The sequence below is a fragment of the Oncorhynchus clarkii genome, chromosome 21 (assembly GCF_045791955.1).
Source record: "Oncorhynchus clarkii lewisi isolate Uvic-CL-2024 chromosome 21, UVic_Ocla_1.0, whole genome shotgun sequence".
In the NCBI taxonomy this organism is placed as follows: domain Eukaryota; kingdom Metazoa; phylum Chordata; class Actinopteri; order Salmoniformes; family Salmonidae; genus Oncorhynchus; species Oncorhynchus clarkii.
Genome location: NC_092167.1, coordinates 17,901,092 through 17,919,356, shown reverse-complemented (window position 1 = coordinate 17,919,356; position 18,265 = coordinate 17,901,092). Strand labels below are relative to the sequence as shown.

Below are 18,265 nucleotides of genomic sequence, written 5' to 3'. Positions count from 1 at the left end.
ATAACATGCTCTAATCAGACTTCTCAGTTCACTGTGGACGGTCGTGTGTGTTGGGATGCGTCACATCCCTGTCCAAATGAAATGCGTTCAACAACGTACACAGCCGATGCTTTAGGATGACTTTTATTGGGTGTGCCGTTGGTCCGTCCGCACTACGCTCACGAATCTGCTCAGCAAATCAGTCCCAGATGCCCCTACTGCCCCCACATTCCTCCCAAACAAGCGTGTTACACAGCCTCCCAAACACCACAACAGCCCTGCTCTGGATCAACACACAGGCCTGGTACACAGCCTGAACCAGCTAAAGAATAACCCCAGAACAGCACTCACAAACCAGGCCAGAGAGACAGCGAACCATGCTCTACCAACCAAGCCATAGAATGTGTATGGAACCATCGCACAGGGAGCCCAATAACTTGCTAGGTCCTGTCGGTGAGCACCAGTATCATTATGTGTGGTGTCATGGTCAACAGTACACTGCTCAGTACTGCAACTTTAACTGAACAACCACAATCTCCGCCGGATTCGAACCGACAACCCGTTTGAATATAGTGCAGTGTCTTCTTAAATTCCTGGTCCAACCAAGCCACTGCCTCATGTCAGAGGCAATTATAAGAGATAACAGGTTTTTATTGAAAAATTTTATTTCAAAAGACCCGTGATGCCACGTTATAAATGGACCTCTATAGATGTTCAGACAGACCGTGAAGAACAGTTCCTACTGTATAGTTCAACACGATCGTCTCTAATCCCTGTGGACACTAACATGCAGAGGGTTAGCTAGCCAGTCTGACAGAAGACTGGAGAGGGGTTAATACTGTTGTTGTCTATTGCCAGCAGCACAAAGATAAACACATACACCTTACAACTTCCTCGTCATCGTGACCATCAGAAGCTGCGAGGGTAAAAGTTACCTAGCTAGTGTCAGACAAACACCGGGTCTACTTAAACAGCCTTTAAAGAAATAATAAGGAATTGATATTGTCCGTCAAAACTATTTTCCTATTGCATTATGTACAATTATTACAGTTTAAAACATTTTAAAAACATTGGAGCAGAAATAATAAATCCTCTACAGTACAATTTCCAGGTATAAAAATAAATTACCAATCTCCAGGAGTATTTACAAAGACAAGTTTCTCTACAAAATGCAACTAGGTCTCTACAACATCAAGTAACTGTGCTGTTAAGCTCGTAGTCTAGTTGTACTACCTTAAACTTCCAAAAGCACCCACCTAATGGCTCAAATGTTTAGCACCTAGTATATAATACATTTGGCCTACACTACATGACCAAAAGTATGTGGACACCTCCTCGTCGAACATCTCATTCCAAAATCATGGGCATTAATATGGAGTTGGTCCCCCTTGCTGCTATAACAGACTCCAGTCTTCTGGGAAGGCTTTCCACTAGATGTTGAAACATTGCTGCGGGGACTTGTTTCCATTCAGCCACAAGCGCATTAGTGAGGTCGGGCAGGCACGGATGTTGGCCGATGAGGCCTGGCTCGCAGTCGGCATTCCAATTCATCCCAAAGGTTCGATTGAGTTGAGGTCAGGGCACTGGGCAGGCAAGTCAAGTTATTTCACACTGATCACGACAAACCATTTCTGTATGGACCTCGATTGGTGCATGCGGGCATTGTCATGCTGAAACAGGAAAGGGCCTTCCCCAAACTGTTGCCACAAAGTTGGAAGCACATATCGTCTAGAATATCGTATGCTGTAGGGTTAATATTTCCCTTCACTGGAACTAAGGGCCCTAGCCTAAAACCATGAAAAAGTTATTCTTCCTCCAAACTTTACAGTTGGCACTATGCGTTTGGACAGGTAGCGTTCTCCTGGCATCCGCCAAACTTAGATTTGGCTGTCGGACTGCCAGATGGTGAAGCGTGATTCATCACTCCAGAGAACGTGTTTCCACTGCGCCAGAGTCCAATGGCGGCGAGCTTTACACCAGCCAATGCTTGGCGCATGGTGATCTTAGGCTTGTGTGCAGCTGCTCGGGTCATGGAAACCCACTTAATGAAACTCGACAAACAGTTCTTGTGCTGATGTTGCGTCAAGAGGCAGTTTGGAACTCCGCAGTGAGTGCTGAAACCGAGGACAGACGATTTTTACACACTATGTGCTTCAGCACTCCCATTCTGTGAGCTTTTGTGGCCTACCACTTCGCGGCTGAGCCGTTGTTGATCCTAGACATTTCCAGTTCACAATAAAAGCATGTACAGCTGACCATGACAGCTCTAGCAGGGCAGAAAACTGACTTGTTGGAAAGGTGGCATCTATGACGGTGCCATGTTGAAAGTCACTGAGCTCTTCAGTAAGGCCATTCCACTGCAAATGTTTGTCTGTGGAGATTGCATGGCTGTGTGCTCAATTTAATACATCTGTCAGCAATGGGTGTGGCTGAAATAGCCAAATCTGCTAATTTGTAGGGGTGTCCACACACTACTGTGTATTTTCAGAAACCATTAAAAACAAATACTAAATTCACTTTGTCATTTGGAGGAATTTGAAAAGAAAGTGAAAAGAGCAAAAATTGAACCAAGAAAAAAAGGGGGAAATAAGAGTTACTGAAATCTCTGGTTTTCACTCCTGTCCAGACAAGACATAGAGACTTCCTATGAGAGGTGATATCGGCAGGCTCCTTCGAAGTCTCTTGATTGATTGTTCTTAGTCTCTAGAAGAACATCCTGTAACGACAGGCAGCACTTTACATTAGTGTACAGTTATGCATATCATGATTTCTAACACGGTCCACCTCCACCCACAGTCATTTGTGTAATGTAAGCATTCCTCTACATACACAGAATGTTTTACATTCTACCGAGGGTTTTACAGAACTATGGGAGGATGCCGAACACTTCATCAAAAACAAAGCCAGTCTGTAACCGTGTAAATGATCGTACAGGCGTAATAAAGGCCTGGTGCTTATGAGAAAAAAAATATTTAAAAACAAGATTATAAAAAATAAAAAAAAATCTGATTGATCAGGGGAGTGGTGATGAGAGGTATCGTAGTGGTCAGAAAGGCCCACAGCAGGGGATGACACTTAAGATGCAAAAAAAGGGGTGGAATGCTTCGTCTACAGCGCAGTATTTTCTACTGGCTGACAACAGTGACTGGCGCCACCTGGTGGGGAAATAAATAGCAGTCACATCATTCCTGAATCTTGAAAGCTGTACTTCTCAGACGACTCCTGACACACAAATCACAACGACAGCACACCATAACCTGCCCCTACTGAATGGCAGGCATGTCAGGATTCCTCCTCTCACCATTCCTCAGGGAACTTTGCCACTTTGCCTATAAAGCATTTACAATGCTGCTTGGAAGAATACAAGTGAGGAAAGACTGAAAAGAGATTTTGTTTCTAGGTAATACAAACTCGAAAGCAGCACGCAAAGGCTGACGTGGGGTTCAGGATCACATCTCTCCACAGCCATTGGGCATTCATATTTAGCTCTGTGCTGCATGGCCATCTATTACAGGCAGAATGTAGCCATCATTCATTAGCTGGGTAAACAGAGTAGCACTGGCCCCCGGGGATCACTGGGCCAGTACTGAGTCAAGGAAAACACACCGGCTGTGGTAGCTATGCTCACATTGCTGCTGTTGTGAGTCAACCAACGTATGAGTTATGTGCACGTCCACAGGCACGCACACTATTTGGAGAGTTAATGATTAGCCCTAATGGTCTCTGCCTCAAGATTTGGCAACCTACACCCCCCACCCCCCCCTCCAGTGCATGCACGCACACACACACACACACACACCTGTATATGTTGGGGTCCAACAGTACGTGTGTGTCCTGGGGCAACTGGGAGAGATGGACCACCTTGGTCTTCTGCTGCGGCCGGTCACTCTCATTCACCCACACATCAGGAAGTCTGGCGATAGAGAGATTGAGAGAAAGTGAGAGGGAAGGAGGAGAGAGAAAGTGAGAAAAGAAGGAGATAGAGAGAGGGGGAAGAGATGAGTCAGTACAAATCCAGTCTTGCAATTGGTTCCGTTGCCTCCAAGCTGGTGTCTGACTGGCATCAGCTTAGAAACGGGTTAAGAAGAGATTGCAGTGGTACACATGCATGCTTCCTAAAGCATTGTCTAACTAAACAGTGTATTTAGGTGTTATCCGTGGGAAACAATGGGAGAGGATCAATACCAGTACTGGGCCCCTCTACTCCTGCCACTGTGAGCGTCACCAGGAAAGCACCCCGGGGTAGGGTGTTGGGGAGATGTGAATGAGCAGTGCTTGGTTCATCATTAGCAGACTGCTTGGCTATAGATCACAGATTCAGAGAGGGGCAGATGAAAGCCCCAGGGGGAGGAAAGGAAGAAAGAGGGTTGGATAGTGGATGAAAGGAGAAGAGAGTGGTGATAAAGAAATGGAGAAGCGAGAGGCGACCGTACCCTTGCAAAGGGACGAACACAAGTAGACAGAGCCAAAACAAAAACAGCAGAAAAGCACCCAATAACATGGTAGGAGACCGAGAGGGCAAGGCCTCAGCTGTCTCCTGTTACGGTTTAAAATCACAGCAAATACAATGCTCGCTGCACAGAGGACTGTGTACATAGGGTGCTGCTGTAACCCTGTAGCTGAGAGCTACAGTAGGAGTGACTACAACATCTGTTAGACATTCTCCATGGTAGTGGGTGACGGTTGCTTTTACAGCAACATGGTCCTTAGAGAGACATATCCACCTCTTAACCAAAAACCCCTCACAGCTTCTGAAACGAGTGCTGCAATACGTCTCTTGCTCCTCCCAAAAATTCCAACGAGAGGTTTATTTTGGACATGTACCGCGAAAGCGAGCGTCGTTTTGGCTTTTAGCCCGTTTCCTGACCCAGAAAGTTGTTTCTATCGGAGATGAGTTCTCGGGGAGAGGGGTTTTAGACAGAGCAGAGTTGAGCTGACAGCCAGTTCCTCTGGCTGAGAGACTAATGACGAGGAGGGCTGCGGCTCAATAGTCTGAAGTGACTTCCTCTCCTCGTCTCCTTACCTTCAATAATTTGTCTGATAATATACTATGCTAACTACATAGCTAACTTACAATATTCAAGTCTGAAACGCACATAGCTGGTTAGGATAGCTGTTATGCTAGTCAGGGGGGAAAGACAGGCGAGCGCTTGGTCCTTAATGCTCTAAACTGGGCCACTGATGTGGGCAAAAGGAGCAGAGAAAGAGTTAGAGGAAGGGATGAAGGGAAGGATGGAGAGAGAGACCACAGGGTAGCTCCCACGAGATGAGGGAACCCATCCAGGTCACTGACCCTTCTGGATGGAAGAGACGCTAGCCTAGGTATCCTCCTGTGTGTGTTTGTGTGGGGTGCGGTGACATGTGATTGCCTGCCTCCTGCCCCCAACCACAGGACAAACTGTCTAACCACCACTAAACGCCAGCTGACATTTACAGAGCAGGGGAGGAGAAGGATAGGAAGAGAGGAGGGGAACCCTCTGCTTGCCAGTAGTACAGAAGAGAAAAGTGAGCGAGGTGAGAGAAGAGGACTGTGGCCTTGTGTCTGCCAACAGGAGAGAGATGAAGAGCAGGATGTGGGGAAGAGAGGGTGGAGAAGAGGGCAACTTACATGTCCTCAGGAGTCCAGTGGAGGAGGACTTTAACCTTCCCAGAATCTTCCTTCCTCCTCGCTATTACCTAGAGACAGAAGAAGAGAGTCAAGACACCACCCAGTAACAGAGACATTGGAAAACAACATTGTACTGGAGACACACACCATCCCTAACCGAAGGTCTGATGCTGACGGCAAGTCAGTAAAAGGAATGAGACACCTGGTTCCAGTCTAATTGAGCCAGAGTCAATCTGTCCTCCCTCCCACTCTGCAGACGTACCTCACTGGCCTGAAGACGCCAGTCCAGCCGCTAAACCTACACACACACCCTGTGGTAGGAACAATACAGCTTCCTGACTGACATTAGTGCCTGCCACAGTTCGTGAGTGTGTGACCCTGGACCAAGGTGAAGACTAGGAATGCTATTTATCTTTAGAAACACACAGACGGATATGTGTACACACACACACACACACACACAGAAAGTAGCTAGTTACAGCGTGAAAAGGCGTTATATTAGACTCTAGACGTTACACTAGACTAGTTTTATTTGCTTATAGCTTTGGCGTAGACAAGGCCTGCTGGGTTTGCCGGGCTACCCAATGTCCTTGCTTCAGCCAAATGCTACGCCACGCCCACGGCCGTCAATTCCTTCTCTGCAATGAGTCTGGATCAGAGTATCTCCTCGACAATTTCTGATTGGTCCCAGAAATTGATGGGGTTGGAACACACGTGGGTAAAACAGTGTTTTGAAAATGTAAATTGGCTTTGATACTCTGATTAGAGACAATCCAAATGGCTGATGACTGTTTTGACATCACCACAAACTACTTCAATGATGGCAGTCTCAGACTGAAGTGAACAGAGCAGCGGAAGAATTCAGTTGGAGTCGTCAGGCAACTGCTGGGCTCCTACGCCGTCTCTCGCTCTCTTGATTTCTCTGAGATAATACTGGTAGAAGCACTCCAACTGCATGTGTAGGGGAGAGATGGAGGGTGGAAGGGTGAGGGAAGAGAGCGGCGTAGGGGTCTGTTTTCTAAGCGGCTCCAACAACAGGCCTGGCTGGGTCTGGACTCTGGCATGTACGTCAGAGCAGTGCGTGTGTTTCGTGGGAGGGTTTCTGGCAATTCCCTTATTAGCAGTTTAATTAAAAAGGGGCATGGGAGTCTGTTATTCCCTGGCTGGGCCCTTCATTTTCCGCAGGCCTCAATACTGCACACACTAACTCATGAGAGTTTAAACCAGACTGCTGGTAATACGTCAATTTTGGAAAACAAGTTGGGTCAGACTCTGGTATTATTACTGAGAAAAATGAGATCGTGATGCTTTTAAAATCAGCATTTAATCTCAGCGGGCTTTTTATTTGAAATAAATGGTGGCTTAATTGACCCTGGGGAGCCAGTCGACTGCCTGCCCCTCTCCCAGCCTCTAGTTTGCTCTAGTGAATCTTTGTTTTTATTTCAACAACTTTCTACCTGTGATGTGCTAGACGCCACGAGGAAGATCACTGTAAAGAAAGAAACAAAAACAACACTGGGGCTGATTTACTTGATCCTTTCTTGCTGCAGCTTTCTGATTGTAGAATCTTTTAACACGTTTTACCTTACAATTATTTCTGCTGCCGTCCCCAAGGTCTGGAAAGTGGCCCACATTACTGTCCCTTCAAAAGATGGTGACGCGTGAGACCTAAATAATTAGCGCCCCATTTCCAGGCTGCGTGTAGCTGGTTTGAAAATGATTTAAAGATGCACTACGCAGAAACCACTCCGCCATTTCCTGATTGCTAAAATTCTAAGTTTGCCTAATTTCCTTTATTAGCAGTTTCATTAAAGGGGCATGGAACCAAAGTGTAGAGAATCACTACCATCTAAACCACTGTCAAATATATTCACCATAACCAAAAACATTGTATTTTCAGTTGTTTGATGCAGTTGTACAAAACATAAAGTAAGACGCAAAAAACAAAACTTAGCGGAAAGCATAGAAATAAAGCACATATATATATATATATACACACACCACTTCGTCGACTTGCTTTCAACGAGAATGACAGATCTACAACTCACATTTCTATGTGAATTTGGTTGGGTCACCTAAAAAGTTACATATTGATGCTGTAAAAAGTATACCGTGTCTATTTACACCACATAACAAATGGAGTCCTACGGGATGGATTCTTGCTCTGGTTATTTTCACATTATTAACAATATAATTTATCTGTTAAAAAAATACTGAAGCTGAAACAAAACATTTCAGGCTATTCCGTTCAAACGAGCACCTATGCAGACGGAATCAGAACTGGAGGATCATCAACAATCGTTTATATCTCCAGTTTAGGAGCTTTTAGGCTTCCCAGCAGTTTAAATGGAGACGGACAGAACGTGGTGGTTAAACGTTAACCGTATGTCGCCACGCTCAACAGAAACAGCCTACGCAGCTGCCAACACCTCAAATGTTGTTGACACATTTACTCCGACATCACCCGAGGTACACGGAGCAAGACAGAAACACATCGTCTCACCTCTGCATTTCAAGCATTCCGTGGCAGCTGATTCTGACCGGGCCAAAGAAATTACAAGAGCGATAGGTAGGTTATGTTTATATTTGTTTTACAGTCTTTGCTTTATAACCACGGATATGCACCGATTCACGGTGATTGAGAATAGGGAGGTTTCAGTGCCTTGTGAAAGTGCTTTTAAGCCACGTTGCGAACTTCCCTCCTGCACCAATTTAAGCAAACAGGTTGTACCCGCTCGATATAAGCAAGCCAAAAACGAAGTTCAGAATGAATTGGCTTGCGCTTACTTCACAGTGACAGCCCATCACATTACCCTGGAATAGGAGATGTAATCGTGCTACAGACACTCCCCTTTATGAGCATCACAACTGTGCATCAGGGCACCGAAGGAGACCGTGTCATGGTGTGTTCGTAACCAAGTGGGAATTTACCACATACGACTGGGGAAAACCCCACTTGAATGGCCCTCCAACTGGTACTTACTTACTTGTGGGAAACTTGTCAATGATCTGAAGCACACACTTCTCCCACATGATTACCACGGACGTCACCTGCTAAGGAAATGGCCTCGAACAGCATTTGGCAGTTCAATGGAACAAAACATTTATAAAAAAAGCAATCTATTGTGGTTTGCTGAACAAAAACATTCTTTTTTTACATGCACTTTTAGTTTATGGCTGATAGAGCATTAGCCACTGGCGTTTCGCAACGAGTTCAAATCACATGAATGCGTCCAACTGCTATTTATGACTAAACAACGAATACATTCCCACCTCCCAGAATGTGACCAATGCAGCATCAGAGTGGAACCTTGAGAGGACCACAATAACAATTCTGCCACAACAGAATGACAGGAATATTGTGAATGGAACTTAATTTTCCCCTGCTGTATTGAAACTGAACCGTGAACCCCAAAAAACCTACCAAACCGTGGGTTTGATGAACTGTGACACCCCTAATACTTTGGATGGTGCCCTCATTGATCATCTCCCCTCTTATAAATATCTGAGCATCTGGATTAACGAAAAGCTCTCTTTCGAAAAGCATGTTGATGAATAAGTTAAGAAATTAATAATTAAAATAGGCTTCTTCTATAGGGCCAGGTTCCTGTCTTTCATTAAATAGCAGAAAAACAAATCATCCTGTCAAACATTCATGCCGGTTATTGACTATGGCGATATCGTCTATATGAACGCTGCTGCCACGGTACTGAAGCCGTTGCACACAGTTGACCACAGTGCATTGTTACGGGCGATAGGTTCCGTACACATCACTGCAGTTTGTATCAGAAAGTAGGCTGGCCCGCTGTCAAGTCTCGTAGATCGATGCATTGCGCTCTCTTTTTTTTGGTCTATAGAGCCCTCTTGCATAAACTTCCATCATACCTTACCTCATTGTTAAACTTCAGACTGACAAGTAACCAGACCCGGACTCAGGGATGTCTAACCCTGGAGGGCGCTTCAATCTCAACCCAATTAGGTACATCTGTTTTTAGTTTATTGCGCCTCGTGGAATAATCTCCTAAAGTCCTTAAAGTTAGAGTTGGTGCCTCTAGGGAAACTCGGGCAGATGTTAAAGAGCCTTTTTACTGAAGAATGTGTTTGTTTCATATGATTGCGATTTACTTGTCGTGTATTGTGTAATTGACGTGTGTACAGATAGATATGTTTAATGGTGTAATGGTTGTGTAATCGATGTGGTCATGCAAGGCCTCATCTGCGAAAGAGACCGTGGTCTCAGCATGACTCCCAGCTTAAATAAAGGTAAAAATTTAAAAAGACAAACTCCTCTATACAGCGGAGACCGTAATACTGTAGGTCTGATGGGCCCTCTGCTGTCTGAACAGTGAAGTACAGCGTGTGTGTGCAGGACCCTGCATGGTCTGCTGCAGCTGGATCCCTGACCATGCTGTGGTAGACAACGGTGTGTGTGTGCTACTACTAACCGTGCTGTGAAACACCACACTGTGTCCGTTGCCCAGGCTCTCTATATGTGTAGCCAGGTTGAGGCAGATGGCCCGGTGTCTGATAGCATCCATGGTCTGGGCATCAAAGAAGTCGTGAGGTCGTGCTGGAGGGACAGAACACACTGGGGTGAGAGAGGGGGAGCATTAAACTGAGGTTCATAGGTCAGAGGTGATTAGCCAATCAGATGGATCTGACCCTCGTAGATATTCATCAAAACGTTTCCCACCACCCGATTGGTTAAGACGCTTGGTTTGAAAGCCAGGCAAACTGATCAGCGAGTACATGGTTGATTGTTTGTATGATTGAGTGTGTGCCTGCATATCTGTATATGTGTACACATGCTTGCATTTGTGCGCGCACGCTTAGATTACCATCCTCGTGGGTACCAGAAATTCCAAAAAGTCCCAGAGGACAAAGACTATTTTAGAATTAGGTTTAGGTTTACGGTTCAAATTAAATGAACAATTAGAGAAAATAGGATTTCATGGAAATCCATTTTAGGGTCCCCCACAAGGATAATAAGACGTATGCTGTGTGTGTATTGTGTATGATGTGTGTGTATTGTGTGTGTTTATATGTGCGTGTTTCTCGGATACGTACGTAAAGACCTCCTGCGTTTATTCTTGAGTTTCCGCCTCTTGTTAAGCCCCGCTTTCGAAGGTGAATCCTCCTTCATCTTGCCCTGATTGGCCAGCTTGTTGGAGTTCTGGGAGCTGAAGTGGGTGGGTACGTGGCGTGCCAGCCCCCCCTGGGAGGCAAAAGTGGCATTGCAACCCCCCACCACACACTGATGGAAACAGAGACAACACCGGTGAGAATACAGACTAGTAGATATCTTACACAAGAGCACTTACATACAGTTGAAGTCGGAAGTTTACATAGACCTTAGCCAAATACATTTAAACTCAGTTTTTCACAATTCCTGACATTTAATCCTAGTAAAAATACCCCGTTTTAGGTCAGTTAGGATCACCACTTTATTTTAAGAATGAGAAATGTCAGAATAATAGTAGAGAGAATGATTTACTTCAGCTTTTATTTCTTTCATTACATTCCCAGTGGGTCAGAAGTTTACATACACTCAATTAGTATTTGGTAGCATTGCCTTTAAGTTGTTTAACTTGGGTCAAACATGTTGGGCAGCCTTCCACAAGCTTCCCACAATAAGTTGGGTGAATTTAGGCCCATTCCTCCTGACAGTGTTGGTGTAACTGAGTCAGGTTTGTAGGCCTCCTTGCTCACACATGCTTTTTCAGTTCTGCCCACACATTTTCTATAGGTTTGAGGTCAGGGCTTTGTGATGGCCACTCCAACATCTTGACTTTGTTGTCCTTAAGCCATTTTGCCACAACTTTGGAAGTATTCTTGGGGTCATTTTCCATTTTGAACACCCATTTGCGACCAAGCTTTAACTTCATGACTGATGTCTTGAGATGTTGCTTCAATATATCCATATATTTTTCCTGCCTCATGATGCCATCTATTTTGTGAAGTGCAACAGTCCCTCTTGCAGCAAATCACAGTTGGGATGGTGTTCTTCGGCTTGCAAGCCTCCCCCTTTTTCCTCCAAACATAATAATGGTCATCATGGCCAAACAGTTCTATTTTTGTATCATCAGACAAGAGGACATTTCTCCAAAAATATTTATTTAGATTTTCCCATGATGTCAAGCTACTGAGTTTGAAGGTAGGCCTTGAAATACATCCACGGGTACACCTCCAACTGACTCAAATTATGTCAATTAGCCTTTCAGAAGCTTATAAAGCCATGACATTTTCTGGAATTTTCCAAGCTGTTTAAAAGGCACAGTCAACTTAGTGTATGTAAACTTCTGACCCACTGGAATTGTGATACAGTGAATTATAAGTGAAATAATCTGTCTGTAAACAATTGTTGGAAAAATGACTTGCGTCATGCACAAAGTAAATGTCCTAACCGACTTGCCAAAACTATAGTTAGTTAACAAGAAATGTGTGGAGTGGTTGAAAAACGAGTTAAAGACTCCAACCTAAGTGTACATAAACTTACGACTTCAACTGTATATAATAATAGTATTGGTCTTTCCATTTGAGGAAATCTAGGTGATTTCCTTTTCAATGAAAGTTCAAAGGGTTATGGTGGTGGAAACTGTAGGCCTGAGTATAGAATATCATGCATTAGCGTTACACAGGATAGTGTGTGACCGATGTGCCTTGTCTTAGAATGATTATGATGCTCTCCAAGACTAGAACAACCTATAGCACATGACGTGTACATACAGCAGGTACGGGGCCTTCAGAAAGAATTCACCCCTCAACTTTTCACACATTTTGTTGTGCTACAGCCTGAATTTCAAATGGCTTCATTTGAGAATTGGTGTTTACTGGCCTACACACAATACCCCATAATGTCCAAGTGGAATTATGTTTAAAAAAAAATGTTTACTAATTAATTCATTTAAAATGAAAGCGGAAATGTCTTGCGTCAATAAGTATTCAACCCCTTTGTTATGGCAAGACTAAATAAGTTCAGGAATAAAAATGTGCTTAAATCACTGAAGTTGCATGGCCTGTGTTTAATAACATGATTTTTGAATGACTACCTCATCTCTGTACTCCACACATACAGTTATCTTTAAGGTCCCTCAGTCAAGCAGTGAATTTGAAACACCGATTCAACCACAAAGACCAGGGAGGTTTTGCAATGCCTCTCAAAGGGCACTTATTGGTAGAGCAGACAATGAATATCCCTTTGAGTATTGTGAAGTTATTAATTACACTTTGGATGGTGTATCAACAGAACCAGTCACTACAAAGATACAGGCACCCTTCCGAAAAAAGACTCAGGTACTGGAGAGGAAGGAAACTGCTCAGGCCGGCCCATTGGTGACTTTAAAACTGGTACAGCGTTTAATGGCTGTGATAGGAGAACACTGATGGATCAACAACATTGTAGTTACTCCACAACACTAACCTAATTGACAGACTGAAAAGAAGGGAAGCCTGTACAGAATATTGCCAAAACATGCATCCTGTTTGCAATAAGGCACTAAAGTAAAACTGCAAAGAATGTGGGAAAGAAATTAACTTTATGTCTTGAATACAAAGCATTACGTTTAGGGCAAATCCAACACAACACATTACTGAGAACCACATCACATTTTCAAGCATGGCGGTGGCTGCATCATGTTATGGGAATGCTTGTCATCGACTAGGATAAAAATAAACAAAACAGAGCTAAGCACAGGCAAAATCATAGAGGAAAACCAGGTTCAGTGGGAGACAAATTCACCTTTCAGCAGGACAATAAGCTAAAACACAAGGCCAAATATACACAGGAGTTGCTTACCAAGATGACATTGAATGTTCCGGAGTGGCCTCGTTACAGTTTTGACATAAATTGGCATGAAAATCTATGGCAAGACTTGAAAATGGCTGTCTAGCAATGATCCCCAAAACCTTGACAGAGCTTGAAGAATAAAACTAAAGAATAATGTGAAAATATTGTACAATCCAGGTGTGCAAAGCTCTTAGAGATTTACCCAGAAAGACAGCTACAGTCGCTGCCAAAGCAGATTCTAACATGCATTAACTCGGGGGTGTGAATACTTCTGTAAATTAGATATTTCTGTACTTCATTTTCAATAAAAACTTGTTTTCACTTTGTCATTATGGGGTAGTGTGTAGATGGGTGAGAGAACAAACAAATCCATTTTAAATTCAGGTTGTAACACAAAATGTGGAATAAGTCAAGGGGTATCAATAACTTTGTGAAGACACTGACATGAGGATGTGGTTTGCAGAGTCAGTGCTTAGATGTCATGTGTGTGACAGTGAAATGGAAGAAAGGAGGGTGTTTTCTCACCTTGAATGGTTTGTCTCCACTGTGTGAGACCATGTGTCTCTGAAGCCAGCTCTGACTGGTGGATGGGGTGTTATACACCTTGCAGCCCTTCCACAGACACACAAACACCTGGTGAGAGGACAGCAACACTGTTACACACAAACATATATATTCACAGGTCACTCGCAACCTAGCTCTTATGAGTTACCCAAGATGCAATGTAAGAGACTAAATGTCCTATGAAATCCTACTATCCTCAAGAATTGTAGTAGTTGGCAGAAGCACCTAGAAACTCAATCCCCCATAAACTGACCGCCGCCCCCTCTCTGAACCTAAAGTTCAAAGAGAGATAAAACATCAAGCTGTCTTTTTACAGCCAGAGTCTATAATGTACAGCAGTACTTTTCATCTGGAGTTAGTTTAACACAGGATGTTTGGATTATCTTCAAGATGGAGAAGTGGAAGGGATTGATATTGTGAAGACAGGGTTGTGGTGGTGGAGAAGAGGGGGAAGAGGAGAAGATGAGTGGAGGCATAAAACTAGGAGATGTAGAAAGAATAGGAGATGGTGAGCAGGCAAGAGGACAGAAGATTTAGGAAGTTTCTTTCCTACACTGCATAACCCTCCTCGTTGTCCGTCCACGTGCACGCCCCTGATGTGCTCAGCCAGGTCTGGGCTGGTGGTAAATAGGAGCTGGCATTGGTCCCAGCAGCAGGTGTATGCCACGCTCTTACCCACCGACGGGGTGGCGGTGGCAGGGCCGTGCCCATTCATCATGGCAGGTGTGGAGCGCCCGCTGGACGCTGTGCTCTCCATGTCCATCAGAGTACTGCTAATACTGAGGGAGGGAGAGGGACAGTGAGAGGGGGAGGGACAGTGAGAGATGGGGTCAGCACAGAGATCTGTTGCACTACAAAACAAATCAAAATGTTATTCTTCACATGCGCCGAATACAACAGTGTAGACCTTACCGTGAAATGCTGACTTACACAACCGTAACCAACAATGCAGTTAAGAAAAAGAAAGTTGAGAAAATATTTACTAAATAAAGTTTTTTTTTTTTTTTTTTTTTAAATAGGAGCAACAAAATAACGAGACTATATACAGTGCCTTGCGAAAGTATTCGGCCCCCTTGAACTTTGCGACCTTTTGCCACATTTCAGGCTTCAAACATAAAGATATAAAACTGTATTTTTTGTGAAGAATCAACAACAAGTGGGACACAATCATGAAGTGGAACGACATTTATTGGATATTTCAAACTTTTTTAACAAATTAAAAACTGAAAAATTGGGCGTGCAAAATTATTCAGCCCCCTTAAGTTAATACTTTGTAGCGCCACCTTTTGCTGCGATTACAGCTGTAAGTCGCTTGGGGTATGTCTCTATCAGTTTTGCACATCGAGAGACTGAAATGTTTTCCCATTCCTCCTTGCAAAACAGCTCGAGCTCAGGGAGGTTGGATGGAGAGCATTTGTGAACAGCAGTTTTCAGTTCTTTCCACAGATTCTCGATTGGATTCAGGTCTGCCATGGAGGATTTGAATCTCATGCCATTAGAGATGTAGAAGTATCCCTCTCCGTCCTCACACCCACACAAAGCTTCTCAGAGAGCATTAGTGACTCAGTAATGCTACCACGTTGGACTGAATGAAGAGAAGGTGACAAACACACACACACACCTCGTAAGGCTGCCTGCCTCCAGCTGCTGCCCTGCTCTGTTTCTGAGGTCCTCAGTGCCAGAAGGGGAACAAAAGTTACATTGAGACCATGCAGCTGCCCAAACAGCAGAGCTCTCTCCTCCATTCACTCCTTTCTTACTACGGGCCATTCTGCCCCGGCCAGACAAAGCAACGCACCATGACAGGAGGGTTGGGAGGGAAAATGGGGGGGGGGGGGGGAAATTGGATCCTCTCTCCTTCAGATACTACACTTCAGTTCCCGAAGCAACACAGGGACTTCAGCCTTTGTGCTCACTGGGTTTCCTTTTGTTAGCTACCCTCGACAGGTCGCCGCATGACTACAGACCGAGGAAATCTACCGGGATCCAGAAAGGGGGAATTATTCCACTATTCTAGTAGCAAAAGGAGAAGGGTGGACATCGGGGTGTGTGTGAAATCATGGATTTCTCTGCTTCCATTTGAATAGGAAATGTGTATATCGTTCTGATCCGTTGGCTCGTCCAGTGATATTCAGACGCTGTGCGCAGGGGGCAGATCTGTGTGTAGTATTAGTACCTGGCTGATAGGACCCTATATCGACACAGGACTTTAGCATGCTTCGTGCTATAGTTCATGTCTGTGTGTTGACTTCGATTGTTACATGCACAACGAGTCGGGTTCAACGACATACACACGTAACTGGAGTTCGCCATAGAGTTGGGACAATCTCACTGCTTTGGGTGGGCCGCAATAACCCAGAGTCAATTATTTGAAGTTGCATTGGAACAGAGTTGAGCAGTGAGTTGCATACAGCATTACTCATTTGGAACACCTATGAACTGATTCACTCGCTCGCTCTTCTGCACTAGTTTATGATGCAGTGGAAGTTCCATCTGGGCCATTTCACATATTGTAATGGGGAATTCTGGGTACACATCTAAATATCTCAGAAAGACGTGTGTGTGTGTGTGATTCACTTGTGTGCATGAGGGTGAGAACCTGTGTGTGTGTGTGTGTGTATAAAGGACTCATCTCAACACAGACATCCTGTAACTAGTCACCACCCAGCCACATGGCCAAACCAACTAGAAGGCGATGAAGTGTTGTGTGACCACATTGAGCCAGTTGACACGTCTGTAAGAGTGTGTGTATAGATATGTTAGAAGTAGCTCTGTGCCTAAACACCACCCTTCATATGAAAGCTGGGGCCTGTTGGTTGGCTTGTTAGTGAGTGATTCGTTTCTTTGTCTCAGTGCTACACCTGTGAAATTACTCATGGGACTTTCAAGGATACATGTTTTTGTCAAGGATACATGCCAACTTGGAAAATCTTACTTAACTTACTGAATTTGTTCACAAGATAAAATCAAGTCTGAAATGTTCATATTGCTGGTACGTCTCTTTTTGACCCTGGTTTCATAGTAGCGATGTATTACACAATGAGCATCGTGGTGGCAATGCAGGCCATACATGGACAGGATGTCCAGAAGTGGGTGTACGTGCAGCGTGGAACCATTCCATGGTAAACTAAAGGCAAACTTAGGCCTATTCAACTATCGGTTAAAACTATGCATGTCAACTGCCCATAACGCATAATTGCGCATTGGGTGCTGATGCATTGTAGCAAAACAAACCCGATTGTTATGCTAAACTGCTGTTTGGCAAAATACAAAGTACGGAGATATCACACCACGCTACATAATTGCAAGGATAGTGAGTGTAACTTGTAACAATGTAGCTTGAGCAAACGTAAACATCTAATTAAAATTTAATCATTGTTGGAGTGGGCTGGCAACATTGCTGCGTTGCTTTGTATTCAACATTTGGTCGGGTATTAGTAATCCACAGACCTGTCTTCCGAATCCATTCGACTGAGAGGTTCTCCATCCGAGGATGATATCTCCACACTGGCCCGTCTTTTGATACCGCGGTCGGTTTTCTCCGTGGATTCCTCGCTTTTGGTCTTGTCCGAGCTGGGAGGCGAGGACACGCTCTCCTCTCTTTGTTCTGGTTTCAGCTCCACGATGCTCTCCCCGGTTTCGGTGCTGCTCGCAGGGATTCCCTCCACGGGACTTTTAACCGGTTCAGACCGTTCACAGGCCGGTTCTTCTTTGTTACCATTTTCCGTGGACAAAACCGATTCTTTTGCGACTTCTAGTGCGACTGAATGCTTCTCCTCTTTGCTGTCTCGGTTGCTCACGTCCATTTCTGGTCCGTCCTTGTTGTCACCCGGTTCCTGTTTCGAGTCTGTGGGGCCCTGCTTCTTATTCCCGTTTTCTTCTTTGTCCAATGTTCCATTTTGCTCGTTTGTCGGTGTGGAGTCTTGTTCGGTACCGTTGGTTGTAACTGCAGCCATGTTCACAGCGCGTAGTAAGCTATTTTGTGTTGTAGGCTACCCCACAAAGTTGGTTCTTCCTCCCAATAGCATGCGCTGCTTCACCACGGGTGTTCAACGGGGAGGAGGCATAACCATGACGTAGCCCCCCACATTGTGGACCGTTCCACGTGTTTCAGAGAACTATTGTTACATTGGTTTATATATATAAATATATATACATGTAAAAACAAGTGCTCCAGAAACACAACATTGGCCCTAATATTTCCCTTTAATTGAAGTCAATCATCACCCAGTAACACGTTCCAGTCATAAATCTAGACAATTCTTACCACCATACCCTGTGCTCAATTCTATTAGTAAGCCTAACCTATGTTAATTGCATTTTTGCAT

The 18,265-nt window shown here is 44.4% G+C and overlaps 1 protein-coding gene and 1 non-coding gene across 3 annotated transcripts; both read right to left on the bottom strand.

The window, feature by feature from the left end:
- Positions 1-381: 381 nt before the first annotated feature.
- LOC139379679 (small Cajal body-specific RNA 14) lies at positions 382-511 on the bottom strand. The gene has a single exon (XR_011628420.1). It is a non-coding gene; the product is annotated as a small Cajal body-specific RNA 14 (non-coding RNA).
- A 115-nt stretch (positions 512-626) lies between these two features.
- LOC139379345 (zinc finger protein AEBP2-like) lies at positions 627-17,984 on the bottom strand. Of its 2 annotated transcripts, none has more exons than XM_071122154.1 (8): positions 17,388-17,984; positions 14,491-14,716; positions 13,899-14,006; positions 10,655-10,841; positions 10,033-10,157; positions 5,588-5,655; positions 3,779-3,892; positions 627-2,695 (listed from the first exon to the last, which is right to left on the bottom strand). In XM_071122154.1, exons 1-8 carry the CDS (start codon positions 17,891-17,893, stop codon positions 2,683-2,685), a joined length of 1,347 nt encoding a protein of 448 aa, XP_070978255.1. In that variant the 5' UTR covers positions 17,894-17,984; the 3' UTR covers positions 627-2,682. The 2 variants fall into 2 exon arrangements, with proteins under 2 accessions (XP_070978255.1, XP_070978254.1); XM_071122153.1 differs by having other exon boundaries at positions 10,033-10,175; positions 17,388-17,980.
- Positions 17,985-18,265: the final 281 nt, after the last annotated feature.

What these genes read in the sequence shown, in the direction of transcription:
- LOC139379345 (XM_071122153.1), bottom strand. Translation starts at nt 17,893, where the DNA reads ATGGCTGCAGTTACAACCAACGGTACCGAACAAGACTCCACACCGACA. An exon ending in GTGTGGTGTTTCACAGCACG is followed by an intron (nt 5,656 to 10,032) that starts GTTAGTAGTAGC and finishes TTCTGTCTCTAG; the next exon opens with GTAATAGCGAGGAGGAAGGA. An exon ending in CACTGGACTCCTGAGGACAT is followed by an intron (nt 3,893 to 5,587) that starts GTAAGTTGCCCT and finishes CTCTATCGCCAG; the next exon opens with ACTTCCTGATGTGTGGGTGA.